Consider the following 18097-nt stretch of genomic DNA (forward strand, 5'->3'; position numbering starts at 1 on the left):
GTATATGATATAAGTATGATATATATGTGTGTGAGATACCTTAGACAAGGTGTAAACATTTGAAGAATCTGAGTTCTGACTCGAACTTTGACTCCAGTGTTTTTGTATGAAATCTGGATCCTACATGAAAAAAAATCACAGGACACAAACAAACATAAAACAAACAAAAAACACACAAGTAAACACATATATAATGACATATAGCTGAACAAAACAACATAAATACACAAACATTTTTCCTAATTAAGGTATCTCCAATAAACTGTCACATTCTCAATGGCAAAAATGTTTTCCTTTTCATGTAACTCATCATTTGTTTGGTTTATATAGAATTTATTTTAGATTGTGTAGGAAGCTATAAGCTTGTAGACACACTTTCTCACTTAACTCTTAACCTGTTGAATTTTTGGAATGAATTAGACCAGCTTCAAATTTTGAAACTGTCATTTATTAATTTTGGGGATGTCAAGATCAAAATTTAAAGTCAGTCCCAACAGTTTAGAGCCTGGCCGTACTGCACAGATGTACAGACTGGCCTGGCTCTATACTGGTAGAAAAGGCATATGACTTTTAATTCCAACTGTTAAAAGGGTAGAATCAAAGGATTACAGCTTACCAAAATCAGCAGAAATTATCTGGACTTTTACCAATAAACTTAAGGCATTGTTATGTCTTTCAAAATATTAATTGATATGGTCATCATAATACAGGTAGACTTTAATTTTACACAAGAATTCTTAGTCAATAACCTGTGTTTTAGTTCTTTCCATGTGAAAGGCTGAAAAAAGAAAATATCCTAAAATGCTACCAAACAAACATGTATAATCTTATGCACTGCAAACCAATTCCATGCAAAAGAACAGCAAATCATTTGTTCCATTAATTACTGTAACTACCGTACCTTAGCTTTTAATTCCATATCTTTCAGTGCTTTTTTCAGTGAAGCATTTTCGAGCTCTCGGTTTTCAAGTTTGTCCTGAGTGTTCAGGTCTTGCCGTTGAGTTCGGTGAATGGTGTCCTCCAGTTCTCTATTTTTGTCCTCCTGATGTCTCATTGAATGCTCTAGTTCCATGTATTTCTGTTCATATACAACAAAATATTGTATTCCATGTTACAACAATATTTAAAATGTGAAACTGGGTAGATAATTAACAGGTTCTTAAAATACAATAATTCAAATGTTAAGGTTGTTGATTTCAAACCACATTTAGGTTCGAGCTCAGGTGCCTGTTTGTGCCTAAAATAATATTCAGGAGGGCACCCAAGATCTTCCTCCACTAGTAAAGGGAGTCCATGGTTGAGTGTATACGGGTCTTAAACTGAAAAAAACAACTTGCTCCTCACCAAGTGGGTTCAAATACTGCCAGGGACTACAAATTATTTCACATGAGAAAACCATTCAGCCAGCTTACACAGTCAGAGTAACTTAAAACACAATAAATTTAACCTTATAGATATCATAATTCTGAAGAAAAAACAACTATTTAACAATAGGAAAAGGTTTTTATTAATCCGGACATACTAAGATTAAAAAAATTTAATTTCTCTTACTCGCTCAAAATCTCTTAAACTATTTGCCTCCTGATCAACCACACTAAGTTCATTCTCCAGCTTTCTACACCTGTCGGCAATATCCTCCTTCTCTCTCAGTAACAGATCAAAATCTTTCTCCTTCTTGGCAGCCTTTGTCTGTACCTGGGCCAGGTATGTCTGTAAACCTCCAACAATCTCATCAAGTTCCTCCCTCAGTGACTCATTTGTTTCTAATGTATCTGTGTGAAAAATGAAAAGTACTCACTTATTAACTAAAAGAAACTCTGAACTCTCCCTGTATTACTAAAGAAACTCTGAACTTTTCTTTAACAAACAATTAAGTTTCTCTGTAATTTGTGTCATGGAATGCGAAACGCTAGTCTTATAATGAGAATAGTAAGGATTGTTTGCTTTGGGTTTTACGCCACATCGACACAGTATAGGCCATATTGTGACATTTCAGCTTTATTGGTGGAGGAAGACCTCAGGTGCCCTTCTGTGCATTATTTCAGGCACGAACTGGCACCTGAGTAGATTTGATTGTTTGTTTTGTTTTTTTTCGGGTTTTACGTCACATCGACACAGTATAGGTCATATTGCAATGTTCCAGCTTTACTGGTGGAGGAAGACCTCAGGTGCCCTTACGTGCATTATTTCAGGCACGAATGGGCATCTGAGTAGAACCACCGACGTTCCGTAAGCTAGCTGGATAGCTTCCTCACATGAAAGAATCCAAAGTCCCTGTCGGGAATCGAACCCACAGCGGTGAGGGGCAAGTGGTTTGAAGTCAACGACCTTAACCACTCGGCCACGGATGCCCCCACCTGAGTAGAACCACCAACGTTCCGTAAGCTAGCTGGAATAGTAAGGAAGATACAGGGTCATTTGATAAGATGAGCTCCACACTTAAAAGAAAAATATCACGTTTTCATGTTAATACTTTTATAAAAATAAGAAAATAATACAGGAATGGCAGACCAAGTTTTCAAAAATAAAGAAAGTTGTTTTTTCCAGGAATCATTTACCATCATTAAGTTGCTGTTCTAATTTTTTTATATCATTAGTTTCCCTGGCCACGGTATCTAACATCAACTCTAGCTGTTCCTGTAACTGTCCATACATCTGGTTACTCTCATTAATCTGTTGCTCTTTATCAACCATGTCAGCATATATACGTCGCTAAATTTAGATATACGTTAAAATCATGTTACCATATATACATGTATATATCTCTTAAAATTAATATATTGCTTACATTTTTTTTGTTTTTTTTTTTGTTTTGAGTTTTATGTCGCATCGACACAGTATAGGTCATATCGCGACGTTCCAGCTTTACTGGTGGAGGAAGACCTCAAGTGCCCTTCCCTGCATTATTTCAGGCATGAACGGGCACCTGAGTAGAACCACCAATGTTCCATAAGCTAGCTGGATAGTTTCCTCACATGAAAGAATCCAAAGTTCCTGTCGGGATTCGAACCCACAGCGGTGAGGGGCAAATGGTTTGAAGTCAACAACGGACGCCCCTTCGCTTAAAATAGACATTCTTTAAAATCATATGGGGTTAATAATAATGTGCTGAGATACTTATCTAAAACTAACAAATTTACAAACACTGATATCATGTTTGAGTCAAAATTTTACAGTTGCAGTTCTTTTTACTTGTAAAATATAAAAATATGAACCTTAATCCTCTGCATATACATTTTAAGTTTTTGTATTTCTTTTCATCAATCAAACCTTATAGTTCAAATATCTTATTAGAATCTTTCACTTGCTGTGATTCAGACCTGAATATACCTGAATATCAAACCCAAGGCTAACAATTTGAAATGGCAACAAGGCTCTACCAGTTACCAGAGAGCCAGATATTTTGGTCTGTGATGACAGGCCATGTTTGATTCTTTTTTCTTGTATATTACATATAAGTCATTACCCTAATTACTGTAATATATGTATCATATAATTACATAGTTTGGATCTTTGTTGTCCATGCGGCTTATCTGATCTTTCATCCTAGCCAGCTCCATCTTGTGTTTGTGCATGGAATTCTTGGTTTTCTCCAGCTCTTCCTCAATCTGTGTCGCACTGTCCTTCATTTCATTCACCTAGATTTAAATAATTATATATATTGTGATACATAGTATACACTTACAAAATTCTGAACAATACTGATATGTCACAGGGTGAGAAAAATGTTCAGCCTGACCGGGAATCAAACATGGGACCCTTGGAAAACAGTTCTGCGGCTCTACCAACGGAGTTATCCAGTCGCTTACATATCAACTCTCCTAAATAGTGAATAGTTCTAAACTGTGGGATGAATATTACAAATCAAGCATATAATTTATAAAATGATAAAACAGAGCTTGTTTGTTTGTCTCTCCAGAACATTTACTAAGTATATATCATAATATCTTTGCCATAGGCCAGTCATTGGCCTTAGATCATGATCCTAAGTAAATACTGAGTGACAACAATTTGTCAATAGCAGTAAATTAAAGATCTCATATTATAATTTGCCTTTTCAATATATGTACACATTACAACAGATTTTGTTATTCAAGTAAAAAAATAGAAATTCATTCCTATATCTTATCGATGATTAAAATTATTTTCAGATTATAAAATATGAGCATAATTTTCTTTTTCCTTCAACTTAACTTATGATCATATTTTGCTTAATACAGAAGCTGCTGTATTGTCAAGGTTTCTGTCTCATAAACCAGGAATCATGGGTTCAAACCCTATTCTGGTAACAACCATGTTTCCTATACTTCACCAGCACTGGTTTCCAGACAGCATACTTAAAAAGTTATAAATTCTAGGATGCACAGTCAAACACTCCAGTTTCAGGAAATGAGCTTGTAAGTTATTATATTTCAAGGAAGGACAATTCAAAGTTATAAATCCAAGTTGCAGACTGTTAAGTGATTAATAAAAGTTTCAAGGGTTTGTTTCAAGCTTCATATCTATCCTGGCATTTTTCATCATTAAATTAATCATTTTATAACAAAATTAGAATCTTATCATTTGATGTACCAACTAAAACATATTTCCCACTTTGTTAAATTTGACATGTACTTCTTCGACATGTATTATGCTATGAATGGACTGTATATATTTAACATGTATTTCTTGTTCTGATAATTTCAATGTACATTGTACCACAATGTTGTTGCAATTATTTCTGTAATATTGTAGTTGTATATATTGTAAATTATGTTTTTCTTAGAGGCCCACATGGAAGATTGGGAAACCAAATGTGTAGCCTCGATAAATAAAGCCTTTACTTACTTACTTACTTACTTACTTACTATAAAACTCATTCAAATAATACACAAAGCAAATAATCATAAAGTTGACCAAGAGTAGCAAAAATATTGCAAAACCAACAGCTTTCCAAATTATGCAGATAAGGAAGATGAAAAAATTTAACTAAAACCACATCAGAAGCTCTTAAATACATTAAATACAGTAAGTTTTAACTTTGTGACATAATAGATTAAGTTGACTCACATGTCTCATTTTACGTGTCATTTTTTGTCGTATATTTTGTTTTTGTTCTTCTTTCTCAGTGAGGGCTGAGTCACCAATGTTCTTTAAGTCTTTTGTGGCATCCTTCAACTTGTTCTCTGTTACAGCTAACTCGTCTGTCAATCTCTTTAATCTGTCCTCAGCTGAAACATTCATAACTGATGTTAGAAACTACACTCATTTAAAAGGTACATATCACAGTCATACAGATATGATGTAGGCCAAAATACTAAGATATTGGGAAGAATTTAGTGACAAAAGAAAAATCACCAAACATAGCTCTAAAACCTACTTTACTTTATAGAAAGGTTTCTTAGATAGCTTTATCCCAAACTTTCTATTCCCCTTATTTAACTTTTTTTTCTTCAAAAAATCGTGGCTATATGCTTAAATATTTTGTTTCCTATTGCCAAAACAATACTTTATTATTGTCTGCATCACATACAGTCATATGGACAACTAACTGCAAAATATTTTCCCCTCAAACTCTTAACATTATATACAATACCTTTCAAGTAGTTTCTATTAAGAATAGTTTTAAAACTGACCCTCATCTTTGTACAGGGGCATATCATGTTATTTGAAATCAGCATTACAAAATATTTCATAAAAATAATATGAAAATTTGAAAATATAAACACAAAAAAAAACATGATCAAAACTTAGCACAACAATAAATCAAAAGTTTCTGTCACTTTAGAATCAGGTATAATTTTTACATCGCTGAACAGTTTCCAATCAGTTCTAATCAGTTTTTAATCATCATAAAAAATTAAATATGATTTCCCTTGGAAAGGGAAAAAAAATCTTTTCAGACAACAGGTGTGACCTTCTCTACTATTCTAAGAGTAATACAAGTATTAGTTGTATATGCTTCTTCATCTTTATCCTAAACTGTCCTATTTAAAATATTAGCTCCCTAATTGGAAATTTTAGTAATTTAACTACCCTTGAAAATGACCTAAAAGAGCATAAAACTCACTTTCAGGGGCAGATAACTCAGAAAATAGGCCAGTGACCCCCACTTCAGATGTTCATCCAAGTTACAAAATGAGTAACACTGTGAGTAGAACCAAAGGCATTAAACCAAAGTTAACTGGACAACTTACGCAACTCAGACTCAACGCAGCGATTTTTTTTCTTCAAGTAAATGGATTGGCTTCTAAAATAAACAATCGGATGAGCTAGGGTCAGTCACAAAATATGACCATAATTATTTATCAATATTGTAAGCTTATTATTATAAGAATATTATTACATGAAAAATGACAGAAACTTTAAACACAAAAAATAGCATGATGTATCATCCTACAACCTGCTTGTACTGAAAGTGATTAGCCTTTGCCGGCAGTATAGAGCCAGGATAGCCGGCACATCCGTGAAGTCTGATCAGGTGGCTCTATACTGTTGGTACTTAAGTAGCTTAATTGTTGTACTTTGATATTGTAATCATTTCAAATTTTGAATGGACTGTTCCAATTTTAAACCTGGATAAGTCCATTTAAGAAAACATAGCAGGTTATTAGGGTTAATTTTACAACATTATACATATAACTATATCCTACAGAATTGACTGTCTACAGTTATATAACAGCTGAAACAAATATTAAGTTAGCAGACAACACAACAAGTTAATCAGTAACTAGAACAAATAGGGCTTCATGCAAAACTAAAAATAAATGATATAAAACATTAAAATAGAGCGATTAAAGCAAGATTTAAAAAAAAAAAAATCCAAAAAAATCAGTGTTTGCTACTGTTAAAATATACATTAAAATTCATATCACATTTGATCAAAGATTCAAAATACTGGGCTTTTTACAGGTGTACTTGTTAGCTCTTTTAAAATAAAAAATCAAATGATTTTAATATTTTATCAATGCTTCCCTTGTAAACTGTTTTAGTTTTGCATGCAGCCTGGTGACAAATTCTAACAGCTTTCTTTCAGATTTATACTTTAAATTTAGTACTACTAGTTTTTGTTTAGTATTATAGTGTTTTTAGTTCATTGTTGCCTTACAGATACTGGATGTTGTGAGTATTATAGTATATAAAATATCTCTCTTCCACAGGCTGAAACAGGGTATTTGTAATATATATTTATACAATGTAAAAGGAACTTCAGCATGACATAAAGTCAATTTACAAGGGTTCATAAAACTACCATCATGAATGAAGATTTTAATAGCTTTATTTTTCAGTTTCAATATAAATTCAATAGAAATTATTAAGTTTCTTATATAAATTACCATGTATAAATTGCTCTCAAACATAGATCTCTAAAACGCATAAGTAAGTATTTGCTTCCTAATTTGTTTTGATATAACAAACTCCCCCAAACTAACAATGGATGAGTCTGAATTTCCAGGATAAGTCCATTAATTTAAGTTGGCAGTTAGTGTTATTTGATAAACCAAGATAATAACACCTGGACTTATAGAATATCCAATATTATATAACAAGATCTGTCTATAACGTAGTAACATTACATAGATTTGTAAAAAGTATGCTAATAAATTATCCAGAAAAGAAAAGAAATAATATCATTTTGGACCTGCATCATGAAAATCACTGTTTACAGGAAATAAAAATACTGGACAAACTAGAACTGCCACTGTCATGGCGTGAATACCCCCGCATACCACTTTGTCAGAATCAACAGTGGCCATTTAGAGCTCAAGGACAACCTCCCTGCCAAATCTGAGGTTACTAAGCCAGTGCATTGCTATGTTATGTATTCTACATGCTTCAAATGTGAAAATGTCAAAATCAATCCACTGCTGACAGGCATTCTTAAGCAATTGAGGGGAAAAGCTTTTTTTTAGTCACGGTCCCTGTGACCTTGACTTTTGACCCAGTGACCTCAAAATCAAAAGGGGACAACTACTAAACATGACTAACCTCCATGCCAATTATGAAGACTGTGGGTCAAAGGAATCTTAAGTTATTGGGCCGACAAGCTTTTTATATTCAAGGTCCCTATGACCTTGACCCTTTGACTCAGTGACCTCAAAATCAATAGAGGTCATCTACTAATCATGACTAACCTCCATGCCAAATATGAAGACTGTGGGTCAAAGGAATCTTAAGTTATTGGGCGGACAAGGCCCCTGTGACCTTAACCTTTGACCTGGTGACCTTAAAATCAATAGGGGTCATCTACTCATCATGACTTACCTCCATGCCAAATATGAAGACTATGGGTCAAAAGAATCTTAAGTTATTGGGTGGACAAGCTTTTTGAAGTCAAGGCCCCTGTGACCTTGACCTTTGACCTGGTGACCTCAAAATCAATAGGGGTCATTTACTCATCATGACTAACCTCCATGCCAAATATGAAGACTGCGGGTCAAAAGAACCTTAAGTTATTGGGTGGACAAGCTTTTTGAAGTCAAGGCCCCTGTGACCTTGACCTTTGACCTTAAAATCAATAGGGGTCATCTACTCATCATGACTAACCTCCATGCCAAATATAAAGACTCTGGGTCAAAGGAATCTTAAGTTATTGTGCGGACAAGAAAAAACCGATGGACGCCCGACGGCCGGACGGACGGACAAGCTGATTCCAGTATACCCCCCTTACAACTTTGTTGTGCGGGGGTATAAAAAAGTGAACACTAAGGAATACAAATGGTTTTAAACTGAATAAATAGAGAAAATATCAAAACAACATCAAAACAACAATGTTCTGTTGCAAAGCAATAAAATTAGATTATAAAATAAAAGATATGAGACACTCATGATTAGTGAAGAGGGCTAGAAGAAAGATTTAAGTCAATTTTAATTAGTAAAAAAAACAAGAAAACTTGTGGCACTGCTTGAAATTATATTAGCTAAATAAATAATATAAACTATGGTGCTTTGCTTTGACCTTTCATGGAATAAATAAAGATAAAACTGTGGAATTCTATTTAGATTTTACAATACAAAACAATACAGATTAGTGAAAAGCATAATTTATATTGTTTTTAGCAACATAAGTGAAAAGAGTTGGTGTAGATATGTATGGAGCTCTGTTCGGACCATTAGTTCAATGTACAAATATAATAAAACTTTTTTAACGTTACAGACAAAACGGTTACACAGGATACTTGAATTCTGTATAAAACAATTTTAAATAAAACAGAATATTTATTTGTCTATATAACAAATAAAAGCTTTGGTGAAAGAAAGCATGGAATCTGTCTGTTAGAACATGGAGTAGCAACACAAATAACAACAGCAACAACAACAACAACATCATGTAACCAGTCATGTATCCTAAATTTACCCTTAAAAATAGTAATTATTCTTTATCAATATTTTTATTTTCTTTTGTTGTTGTTTTTTTTTGGTATATTTTATAACAACATATTTTTGTTTTAGAAAATTAAAATATTATTTCAAAACTTGCATGATTATAAAATTTGTTTAAGAAAAATTAGTTCATTTTTAAATTAACTAAATATGTAAGCATCGGAAACAATATCATTTTAATATTTGTTCCAAATTAATTTTCCAAATTGCTGCAGCCATACGACTGGTTTCTAGTATTCCTTATTTAGTCATATTTAGACTGGTTACATGTTTTTATATATTTATTTTTTGTTCTACTGGATTGTTAGCCTGGTGAACCATTTACCTTCTTTTACACCTGAACTTGCTGAAATAATTATTGACATTCTATAAAGTGTTTCCATGGTTGTGTTGAGACACATATATATATTTAGATACTTACATAATATTAAAATTAATCAATAATCAATCTCTTTTTGCTAATTTTAGGAAGTACAGGATAATATAGCCAATAGTTATAATATGACACTAATTTTGGTGAATGCACCACAGAGTATTTCCTTTCCTCAAACTGGAAAACTTATTTTTTTCCCTATCCTCAATCATCATGTTTGGAATATATTAAAACCACTTCATAGAATCACAAAGTATCAGAAATGTGAAGTAAGCCTTTAACCAAAAGTAATTAACCCTTGCCATCAGTACAGTGCCATGCCAGCCTGCAAAATGTGAAGTCTGACCAGGCTCTATATTGTTGGTAGTCCACTTTTTTGTGTATTTTGTTATTGAAATCCCTTAAACTTTAAATGAACTGTTCCCAATTCACAGCAGGGCAAATCCATTACTCAACAGGTGAATAGTTATAATAAAATCAGTGTATTGACACATACAGTATGTAACGTACATGCATATACATGTATATATCAAATGGGATACACAAACAAGACACCAAACTGTTATTCATACACAATGTTGGGTATATCAGTACACAATAATCACATATAATTTCCACATGTATATTTTTAATTATCAAACATTACACCACTATTATCTGATGTGCAATCCCAATACTGTTACAGTGGAACCTGTCTAATCCGAACTCGTCCGGACCAGAAGAAAAGTTCGGATTAGAAAGGTTTCCGGATTAGAAAGGTTTCCGAATGAGAAGGTTCTTTTACATGTTTTTTCATGTTACATGTATTTGCAAAATAGTTTAGGGAAAGAAAACGGGAATGCATTTGAAATTGCAATTTAGATATTTTATTTTTGCAGTCTCTTATCGTTCATTCTAATACATGTGAATACAAAAATAAAGAAATGAAAATAAATACATAAGGAAAAAAAAATATTATGTCCTCAAGGGTAAGTTAACCTACGATGTAAAACAGGAGGCGGAGACATAATTAAATATTCGTACCAGCATTTGTCAATTGTTGTTTACTCTTATCCGATTAAGCGACTATCCGAATTAACTGACAGTTTCTATTTATTTTCATTGCTTAATCACGTATCATTGAATCCATTACAAAGGATTAAAAGATATTTTTATTGCATGACATCAAAATATTTATTGAAGGTAACGAAAAACAATCAATTAAGCAATTATAGAAGATATGAAGGCAAGCTAAGTGTAATTTTCACACCTTTGCAGATCATACGTTTCACCAATTAATCAAGTGAAATAACACATCAGTTTGGTGCATGTTTACACCTGCGATTATTTGTTATTTTGAATGAAGGTGTGACATTTGGCAAAATCTGTTCGGATCCGAGAGGTAAATTTTAGAGTAAAATAAGAACAAAAATTGAAAAAATCGTCCGGAATTCGGAGTAGACAGGTTCCGGATCCGAAAGTTTTTTTTACAATTGAAAATAGAACGAATAAAATCGGGACCGGACACTTCGTTCGGATAAGAAAGGATTCCGGATTAGAAGGGTTCGGATTAGCAAGGCTCCACTGTATATAGTGTATACAATCAAATAACAGCCATGTTACAGTAAGTTTTGTTATTAAACCATTGTGCAGTTATAACCAAACACCACCGCAGCTTACAAAAAATTACTTTGAAAATAAAAAAATAAAGTTACTTCAATTGGTAAGAGTTATCTCCATGATATTAAATAGTTAATTCTCACTTTTTCCTAACAGACTGTATTAAATTGTAACTGCAAACATTTAAGATTTTACCTGAAGTAAACTCTTAAATTTTATATCCCTTTATTATGAAAATAAACACTTAATTTTACACCTGACTGTGAGGAGTAAACTTTTAAATTTATCTGTCATTCCAAAACTTAAATGCTATTTCAAACATGGAAGATTTACTTCAAATTTTGGAGAACAAAAACAAGTACCAAATATATAGAAATGTAACTTTTAATATTGCAATATTGAACACATTCACTGCAGTTCCCTGAACTTAAATATTTAAGAAATGAAAAATAACACCAATATTGAAAAGTTAACTTGTAAAATTGAATAGAGAATTATATCCTATTTAAAATAGTTTCATTGTATATGCTTACGTAATTAGTAACCTCATATATCAAGGAGATAACTCCAACATTGATGAGTTAATGTAAAACAACGTAGAGTTACTCACCTTTGCTAACTTTATCTTGTTTAACAGCAATCTCATGATCAAGTTTAGTACTAATCTCCATCTTGACGTCTGCTCGTACCGGACCAGGTACCGAGTGGATCTGTACCCTGTTTGGTGATGCACCGGGTATATCTGACTCACCGGCTAATCTGTTAGCCTTGTACCTAGCTTTCCCTATATATGGACTTTCTCCTAGAAGACCACTATCATCCCCCGTCTAAAATTATATTTTTTTACATATAAAATATGAAAATGTAACTGATCTAAAAAACTTTCTGATCTGAATATTACCATTCTAATAATTGTTTATCAAAAATAGTCTTATTAGTCCAATATTTATTAATTCCTTTATTACAGAGGTAAACTGTGACTTCAATTTTACCTCCCCTTATTATCTGAAGACTAATTTATTGAAATAATCAGTCTGTTAAAAATCTAAGCACTTTTCTTATAATATTAGACATAATCAGTGTAAAACATTCTGACAAACAGTCACAGACAAACAGTATGCAATTTACAAAATCTTTTAAATGTGTTGATGAGAAAAAAAAATCATTTTTAAATCTTTCACCACCCATTAAAATTCATCTGTTGTTGTTGTTTGGTTTTATGTCTAAATGACACTCCAAGGTCATTAACTGCAAGTTTCACACTTCCACCAACGGAGCACAACAACAGATATTCCTATGTATGCAACTGACACACACTAATTGAACATTCTATAAATAGAACTTACATCATCATATGACTGTTCTGGTCCCCGGCCTAAACTGTCAAATTTACTGTCAATCTTATGGAAAGCAAGATCTTGTTCTAGTTGGTAATGTTTCTCACAAGCTTTGTTTAACTCCGATGTCTTCTTTTTCAACTGCAAAACAGAAAGTAATATAAATGACTGTCAAACCACTGTGTAACTGAAATAAAACTTGTTGTATTAAATTAAGAATTTGATACATCAATAAAAATATTCTGGCCATAGGTGTGAATTTACTATATACTGAATGTTGTTGTTGTTTTTGTTGTCAAGAAGAAAGAATTCCCTATCATGCTATAAAATGAAAATGTCAAGTGAGTACAGACAGTGGTGTTACCCTTTAAGAAAATATATGTTAAAAAAGAGATTTGCATGGAAAATGCCATAAGTCTTTCTCAAACCTTAAACCTAACAAAAACCTAAGGTAATCCCTAAATGCAGCATCATCATCAGTAAATTTGTGGAATTTTCAGAATAATTATTGTGTTTTGATAGTTACAAGTTAGAATTTTGACAATAGGCAGGCTGCAATAGGACAATGATGACCCTGGTATATGACTAGATCCTTGTAATGAATGACAAGACAAACATATAACTTATATGACCATGACCCTGAAAAGGGTACAGACCTAAGTATTGAATGTCACACTTGAAACTTTTCTGCACAAAGCACTTCAATGTTAAAATGCAGTGGTGTGTTACATGCAAATTAAGTTTTTATCTTTCACTTAAGGAATGAAAAAAAAATACTGACTTTCTTTTCTTCACTTTACTATCCATGGAAAAAACACATACTATAAATCAAGAAATAATTAACCACAAATATTTCAGGTTTACTCCATTTTGCTTTCACTATATTGAGTAAATTTGTCAATAAACATTGTCACTAATTACCTAAGATTAAAACTCATTCAAAATATTTCACTAATCTGTTAAATCCTACTGATAAAGATTTCTGCTGTGCTAAAGTCACAAACATTTTATCATAAGTGTATGAAAAGGCAAAGGTAATGTAGCTGAAATATGTCCAAACAGTTCACAGTAATCGAGCTGTCATTAGGATATATTTTACTACTCAAATATATTATAAAAAGACCCAATATTATATCATTAAAAGCTTAAAGGGGCAAAATTTATACACTCTCGAGTGTTTGTATTTTAAGAAACTATCATAAATTCAAGAAGTCAAGTGATTTGCATAGAATGTTTTCACTAATCGAAGATAAAAGTTTACAGAGATTAGGTAAATAGCTACTACTGTGTTTTATCAATACACAATTCAAAACCCTTTTAGAAATTGAAAATTTAGCAGATAAAAGGGCTATTTAAAGGTCTATAGTTTATCTATACAATGTTAAGGAAATTAACAGAAATAACTCTATAAATAAAAGTGTTTTCTCTTGCCACTCTTGATTTCAGATTAGAGTGTATACATAGCAGTAAATATTTATTCATTTATTTTTATTTATTTATTTATTTATTTATTTATTTATTTATTTATTTATTTATTTATTTATTTATTTATTTATTTATTTATTTATTATTCTATTTATTCATTTATTATTTATTTAGGCCTTAAAATATTTTATATAAAAAACCTCAGACTTTCTTAATTAAGAGTTTCTGCATGATTTCATTATGGGTTCTAGAAAATCACAGTTTGACAAAATCATTGTCAGGAATGGTGAATGTCTATAATGAGAGACTAGAAAATAATATTATGTTATGAATTTAAGTATCAAAATCATTGAATTCTAAAAATGAGGCTATCAGAAATTGTACAGCATGTGCCAACTTTGTGATTATTTGAAATAGGCAAGATACTTATATAATTATATGTTATACAAAAAAATTTAAATGCTTGATACCACACTAAATATCTTGAATGGATTTGTCCATTTTTCAATCTGTACAAAACCATTAATTATTTTTAGGTTTTAGGGAATATTTTAAAATAATTACAGACTGAATAGGGACGGTGTATACCATGATAAGATCAGGCTTTGCTAAGCTGATTGTGGTCTACACCAGTTTCAACTTATAGAATAAGGAAATTATCCTCATAAGATAATCATCTAAATTGTGCATAAATAAAGAGTGTAAAATATCCCTGAAATTAAAAAAAAACAAATTTTCTCACTACTAGTTAAGGACCAGCAAAACCCGGGCAGCCACAAAACCCAGACTTCCCCAAAAATGCCTGATTTAGTTGTTTCTATTTTAGGAAAATGGTGACAAAATTCTTTATTGTTGTCACAGTTATCTTTTCCATTTCAAAACTGAAATATTCCCAACCTTGGGACTCAAATAGATATGTACAAATTACCAATTGGATGGTAGAACATTGCAATATTTCAAGTTTGATTGTATAAGCTATGTGAAAAAATCTGGCTGATGGAGAGATGTTATAGATTATATCATTTTGTCCTGATGAAGGTCTAATTTTACCCAAACTAGAAGACAGTTAACCCCATCCTAGTGGTGATGATGTAGGAGGTGTTGGTAGTTAACTTTTCGGAACACAGCTGAGTAAGCTATTTTGAACTCACTAGAGGACAATTCTGCCACCACATCATTCCTGAGCAATTTACCAGTACTAGTTTTTTGTAAGCAAGGTACAGTGTGAATGACCATTGAAAGGATTTCATGATCAATTACAACGAAAGTGACCTGCGCTGTCCGGGAATCAAACCTGGATCATTCAATTCAAATTCCAACGCTCAACCTATTGAGCTAACTGGACGGACAACCCTAGTTTAATTTTCATTTTTCTTTGACTTTTACTCTCCACCTTATTTTGATTCACCCAATATAACAGTTTGTGTAACCTATATGCAAATATTTGCTTGCTAAAGAGAGATGAAGACTTGTACAATTTACATACCAAATCATTTTTTGTTTCCAGTTCTCTCTCTAACTCTTCAATACGTGAGCTGTAATTTTTCTCCCTTTTTCTAAGATCATCTTCCGTGGCTGACATGTGACTACGTTCTTGTTTAGATCTATTATGCTCCTCCTCCAGGCGACGATTTTTGGCTTCCTCACCTTCCAACTGTTTCTCTAGTCGTTCTACCTCATCTATAAATAAATTTCTCAATTTAACATTTTATTCTATATAGCCAATATTCTCCCATATATGCTGTCAGCAACTTGTATAACTAATAATAAAAAATGTATACTTGTTCAAACTTTGTTATTATTAAGTTAAACAACCATTATTCAACATCCTGGTATAGTGCACAATAGTATAGTCAAGGCAAAGACAAACAGGCAATGGTAAAATAAATAAGTTGAAGAATACCTTGTTCAAATCTATCTTTAGCTGCTGACCTTTCTCTGTCAGTTACTGCTTGTCCATCAATTACCTCTAGAGTTCGTAAATGGAACACCAAATATGGCCGACAGTGATTGAACTCAGCCAGTGGGTTCTCAGCAACAGTCAGCTGTGTAAGATCTGGTAGTGGCTTCAGTTTAGCTAACTCACTCAGCTACAAGTAAATAATTCTAATCTGAGTTACCTCCCTTCACATTATTAAAACTCAATTTACAACAGGGTAAAAAGCAATACAAATTTAAACAGATAAAAACTTTAAAAAAAAAAAGCTTTAACAGTAACATAACAGTTAATAGGGCTTTGTATGTCTTTTACTAGAAAAACAGTTATTTAATTACTAGAATCGTTAATTAGAAATATATCTATCAAGATAGTGGTGTAATCAGTAATATAAATGATGAATCATGTATTAAATACATCACTACATGGATTACCATCATTCTCAAACAGAGACTATGTTTCCAGAAATGACATGTCCATCATGTGATAACATTGTATGTGTTTATGTCTATTCCCTGAATAAATTGATACATCCCAATTATTACATTCATGAAAGTATTCAGTACAGATTTGAAGATACAAAGTGAACAGAAAACATGTATATTTCATTTTTCTTTTTCTTTTTTCTTTGTTCATGCATTTCTTACAGTATTCTAATAGGTATCAGAACTTTACTAAACTCAACCATATAACCGGTAATTATTCAATTCACAGGTGAAAATAAATGGTGTAAGTTATTAGAAACAAGCAATTATCATAGTATTGCAAGCAATCCATAAGTCCCCTACCGGTAAGAGCCCAAACAACATTCTGAAGGGCCATTGGTCATTCACTTATGTTTCTATTTTAAGTAAATTTGTTGAAAAAGTTCTTTAAAAGTGATCACAGTGAACAGACAGACAGACGGACTGAAGGACAGTCTAAAGTTATTTTTTAAACATCCCTGTTATCAAATTATAACATTTTAAAAGCAAAATTTAAAAAAAAAAAAGATAACGATGTCATACATGATGTGAGTGTAACAAAGAACAATTAGTAATGAAGGTATGAATCAATCTCCACACAGTGATCTCCCCTTAATTCTTCGGCGTAGATCTCTGCCACCAAGGTCCCAATATATCAGAATTTCTGATATACTATATTTTTTCAAAAATTGTTTTATCTACTGCTTTTTTTCTATCAGATAAGTTTTCTCTCATTTATTTAACAATGTTTGTGAATAAATAAATAAATAATATGAATATTTAGAAATAATTTAAAAAATATGAGATTATTTTCTACCGAGACGATATCTTGATATTTTATTTTTTTTAGCTTTTGAATTTATTTTTCGTTATTTTGTATACATTCGATAATTTTTTGATAAACTATATCGAACGTAGGCACTAAAAGTTAAAAATAAAACAGAAAGAGAAAAATAACGTTAGATTTTCTTTGTAACGGTCGATATTTACATTTGAATTTCGACGTTACGTCATGTGACTTTCATCATCATGTGACGTCTTTGAAGGCAGTGATTACAATTCTGTCAAGGGAGGTAATCACTGTGAGGAGTTTGGGTATGAATATTGAATATTTATTTTGAAATTGAAGTAAATGAAAGTTAAAAGAACAAATAGGAAAAATTAAAAGTTTAAGGAGGAGATAATTCTGGAAATATGGATGCTAGATTTATAAACCTTGTCATATTATAATGATGAGGGAGTTTGAAGAAAATTCTATCATGATTGAAGTAGTTGGAGTAAAAATTACCAATTTCTCAAAAAAAAGTCTAAGTTCAAAAGGGGCATAATTCTGGAAATACTCTTGCTAGAGTATTGAACACTCACAAATGTTGAGTGATAATAAGAAACATTTATATGAAGTTTGACGTAGATACGTTCAGAAAAAAAGAAGTTATTAAAAAAAACAATGTTTTTTTTTCATGAAAATTTTAAGTTCAAGGGAGGTAATTCTGATAAATTTTGTGCTAGAGTTGTTAACTTTGTCACATATGATGTGGTTGATGACTAGCAACTTATTTTGAAGAAAATACCTTAAGAAATAAAGAACTTATAGTGAAAA

The 18097-nt window shown here is 31.9% G+C and overlaps 1 protein-coding gene across 1 annotated transcript in view; it reads right to left on the reverse strand.

The window, feature by feature from the left end:
• The window catches only part of LOC132745628 (centriolin-like), a 63365-nt gene that overhangs the window by 18402 nt on the left and 26866 nt on the right, over positions 1-18097 (reverse strand). The window contains exons 5-14 of the mRNA XM_060734577.1: positions 16001-16187; positions 15584-15777; positions 12682-12813; positions 11946-12162; positions 9689-9709; positions 5050-5210; positions 3501-3638; positions 2559-2712; positions 1552-1772; positions 902-1078 (exon numbers count right to left, since the gene is read on the reverse strand). Of these exons, the coding sequence (XP_060590560.1) occupies positions 902-1078; positions 1552-1772; positions 2559-2712; positions 3501-3638; positions 5050-5210; positions 9689-9709; positions 11946-12162; positions 12682-12813; positions 15584-15777; positions 16001-16187 (1602 nt within the window). The remainder of the gene's footprint in view (positions 1-901; positions 1079-1551; positions 1773-2558; positions 2713-3500; positions 3639-5049; positions 5211-9688; positions 9710-11945; positions 12163-12681; positions 12814-15583; positions 15778-16000; positions 16188-18097) is intronic.

The sequence above is a fragment of the Ruditapes philippinarum genome, unplaced genomic scaffold (genome assembly GCF_026571515.1).
Source record: "Ruditapes philippinarum isolate M1 unplaced genomic scaffold, ASM2657151v2 ctg4403_1_1_1_1, whole genome shotgun sequence".
Lineage (NCBI taxonomy): Eukaryota > Metazoa > Mollusca > Bivalvia > Venerida > Veneridae > Ruditapes > Ruditapes philippinarum.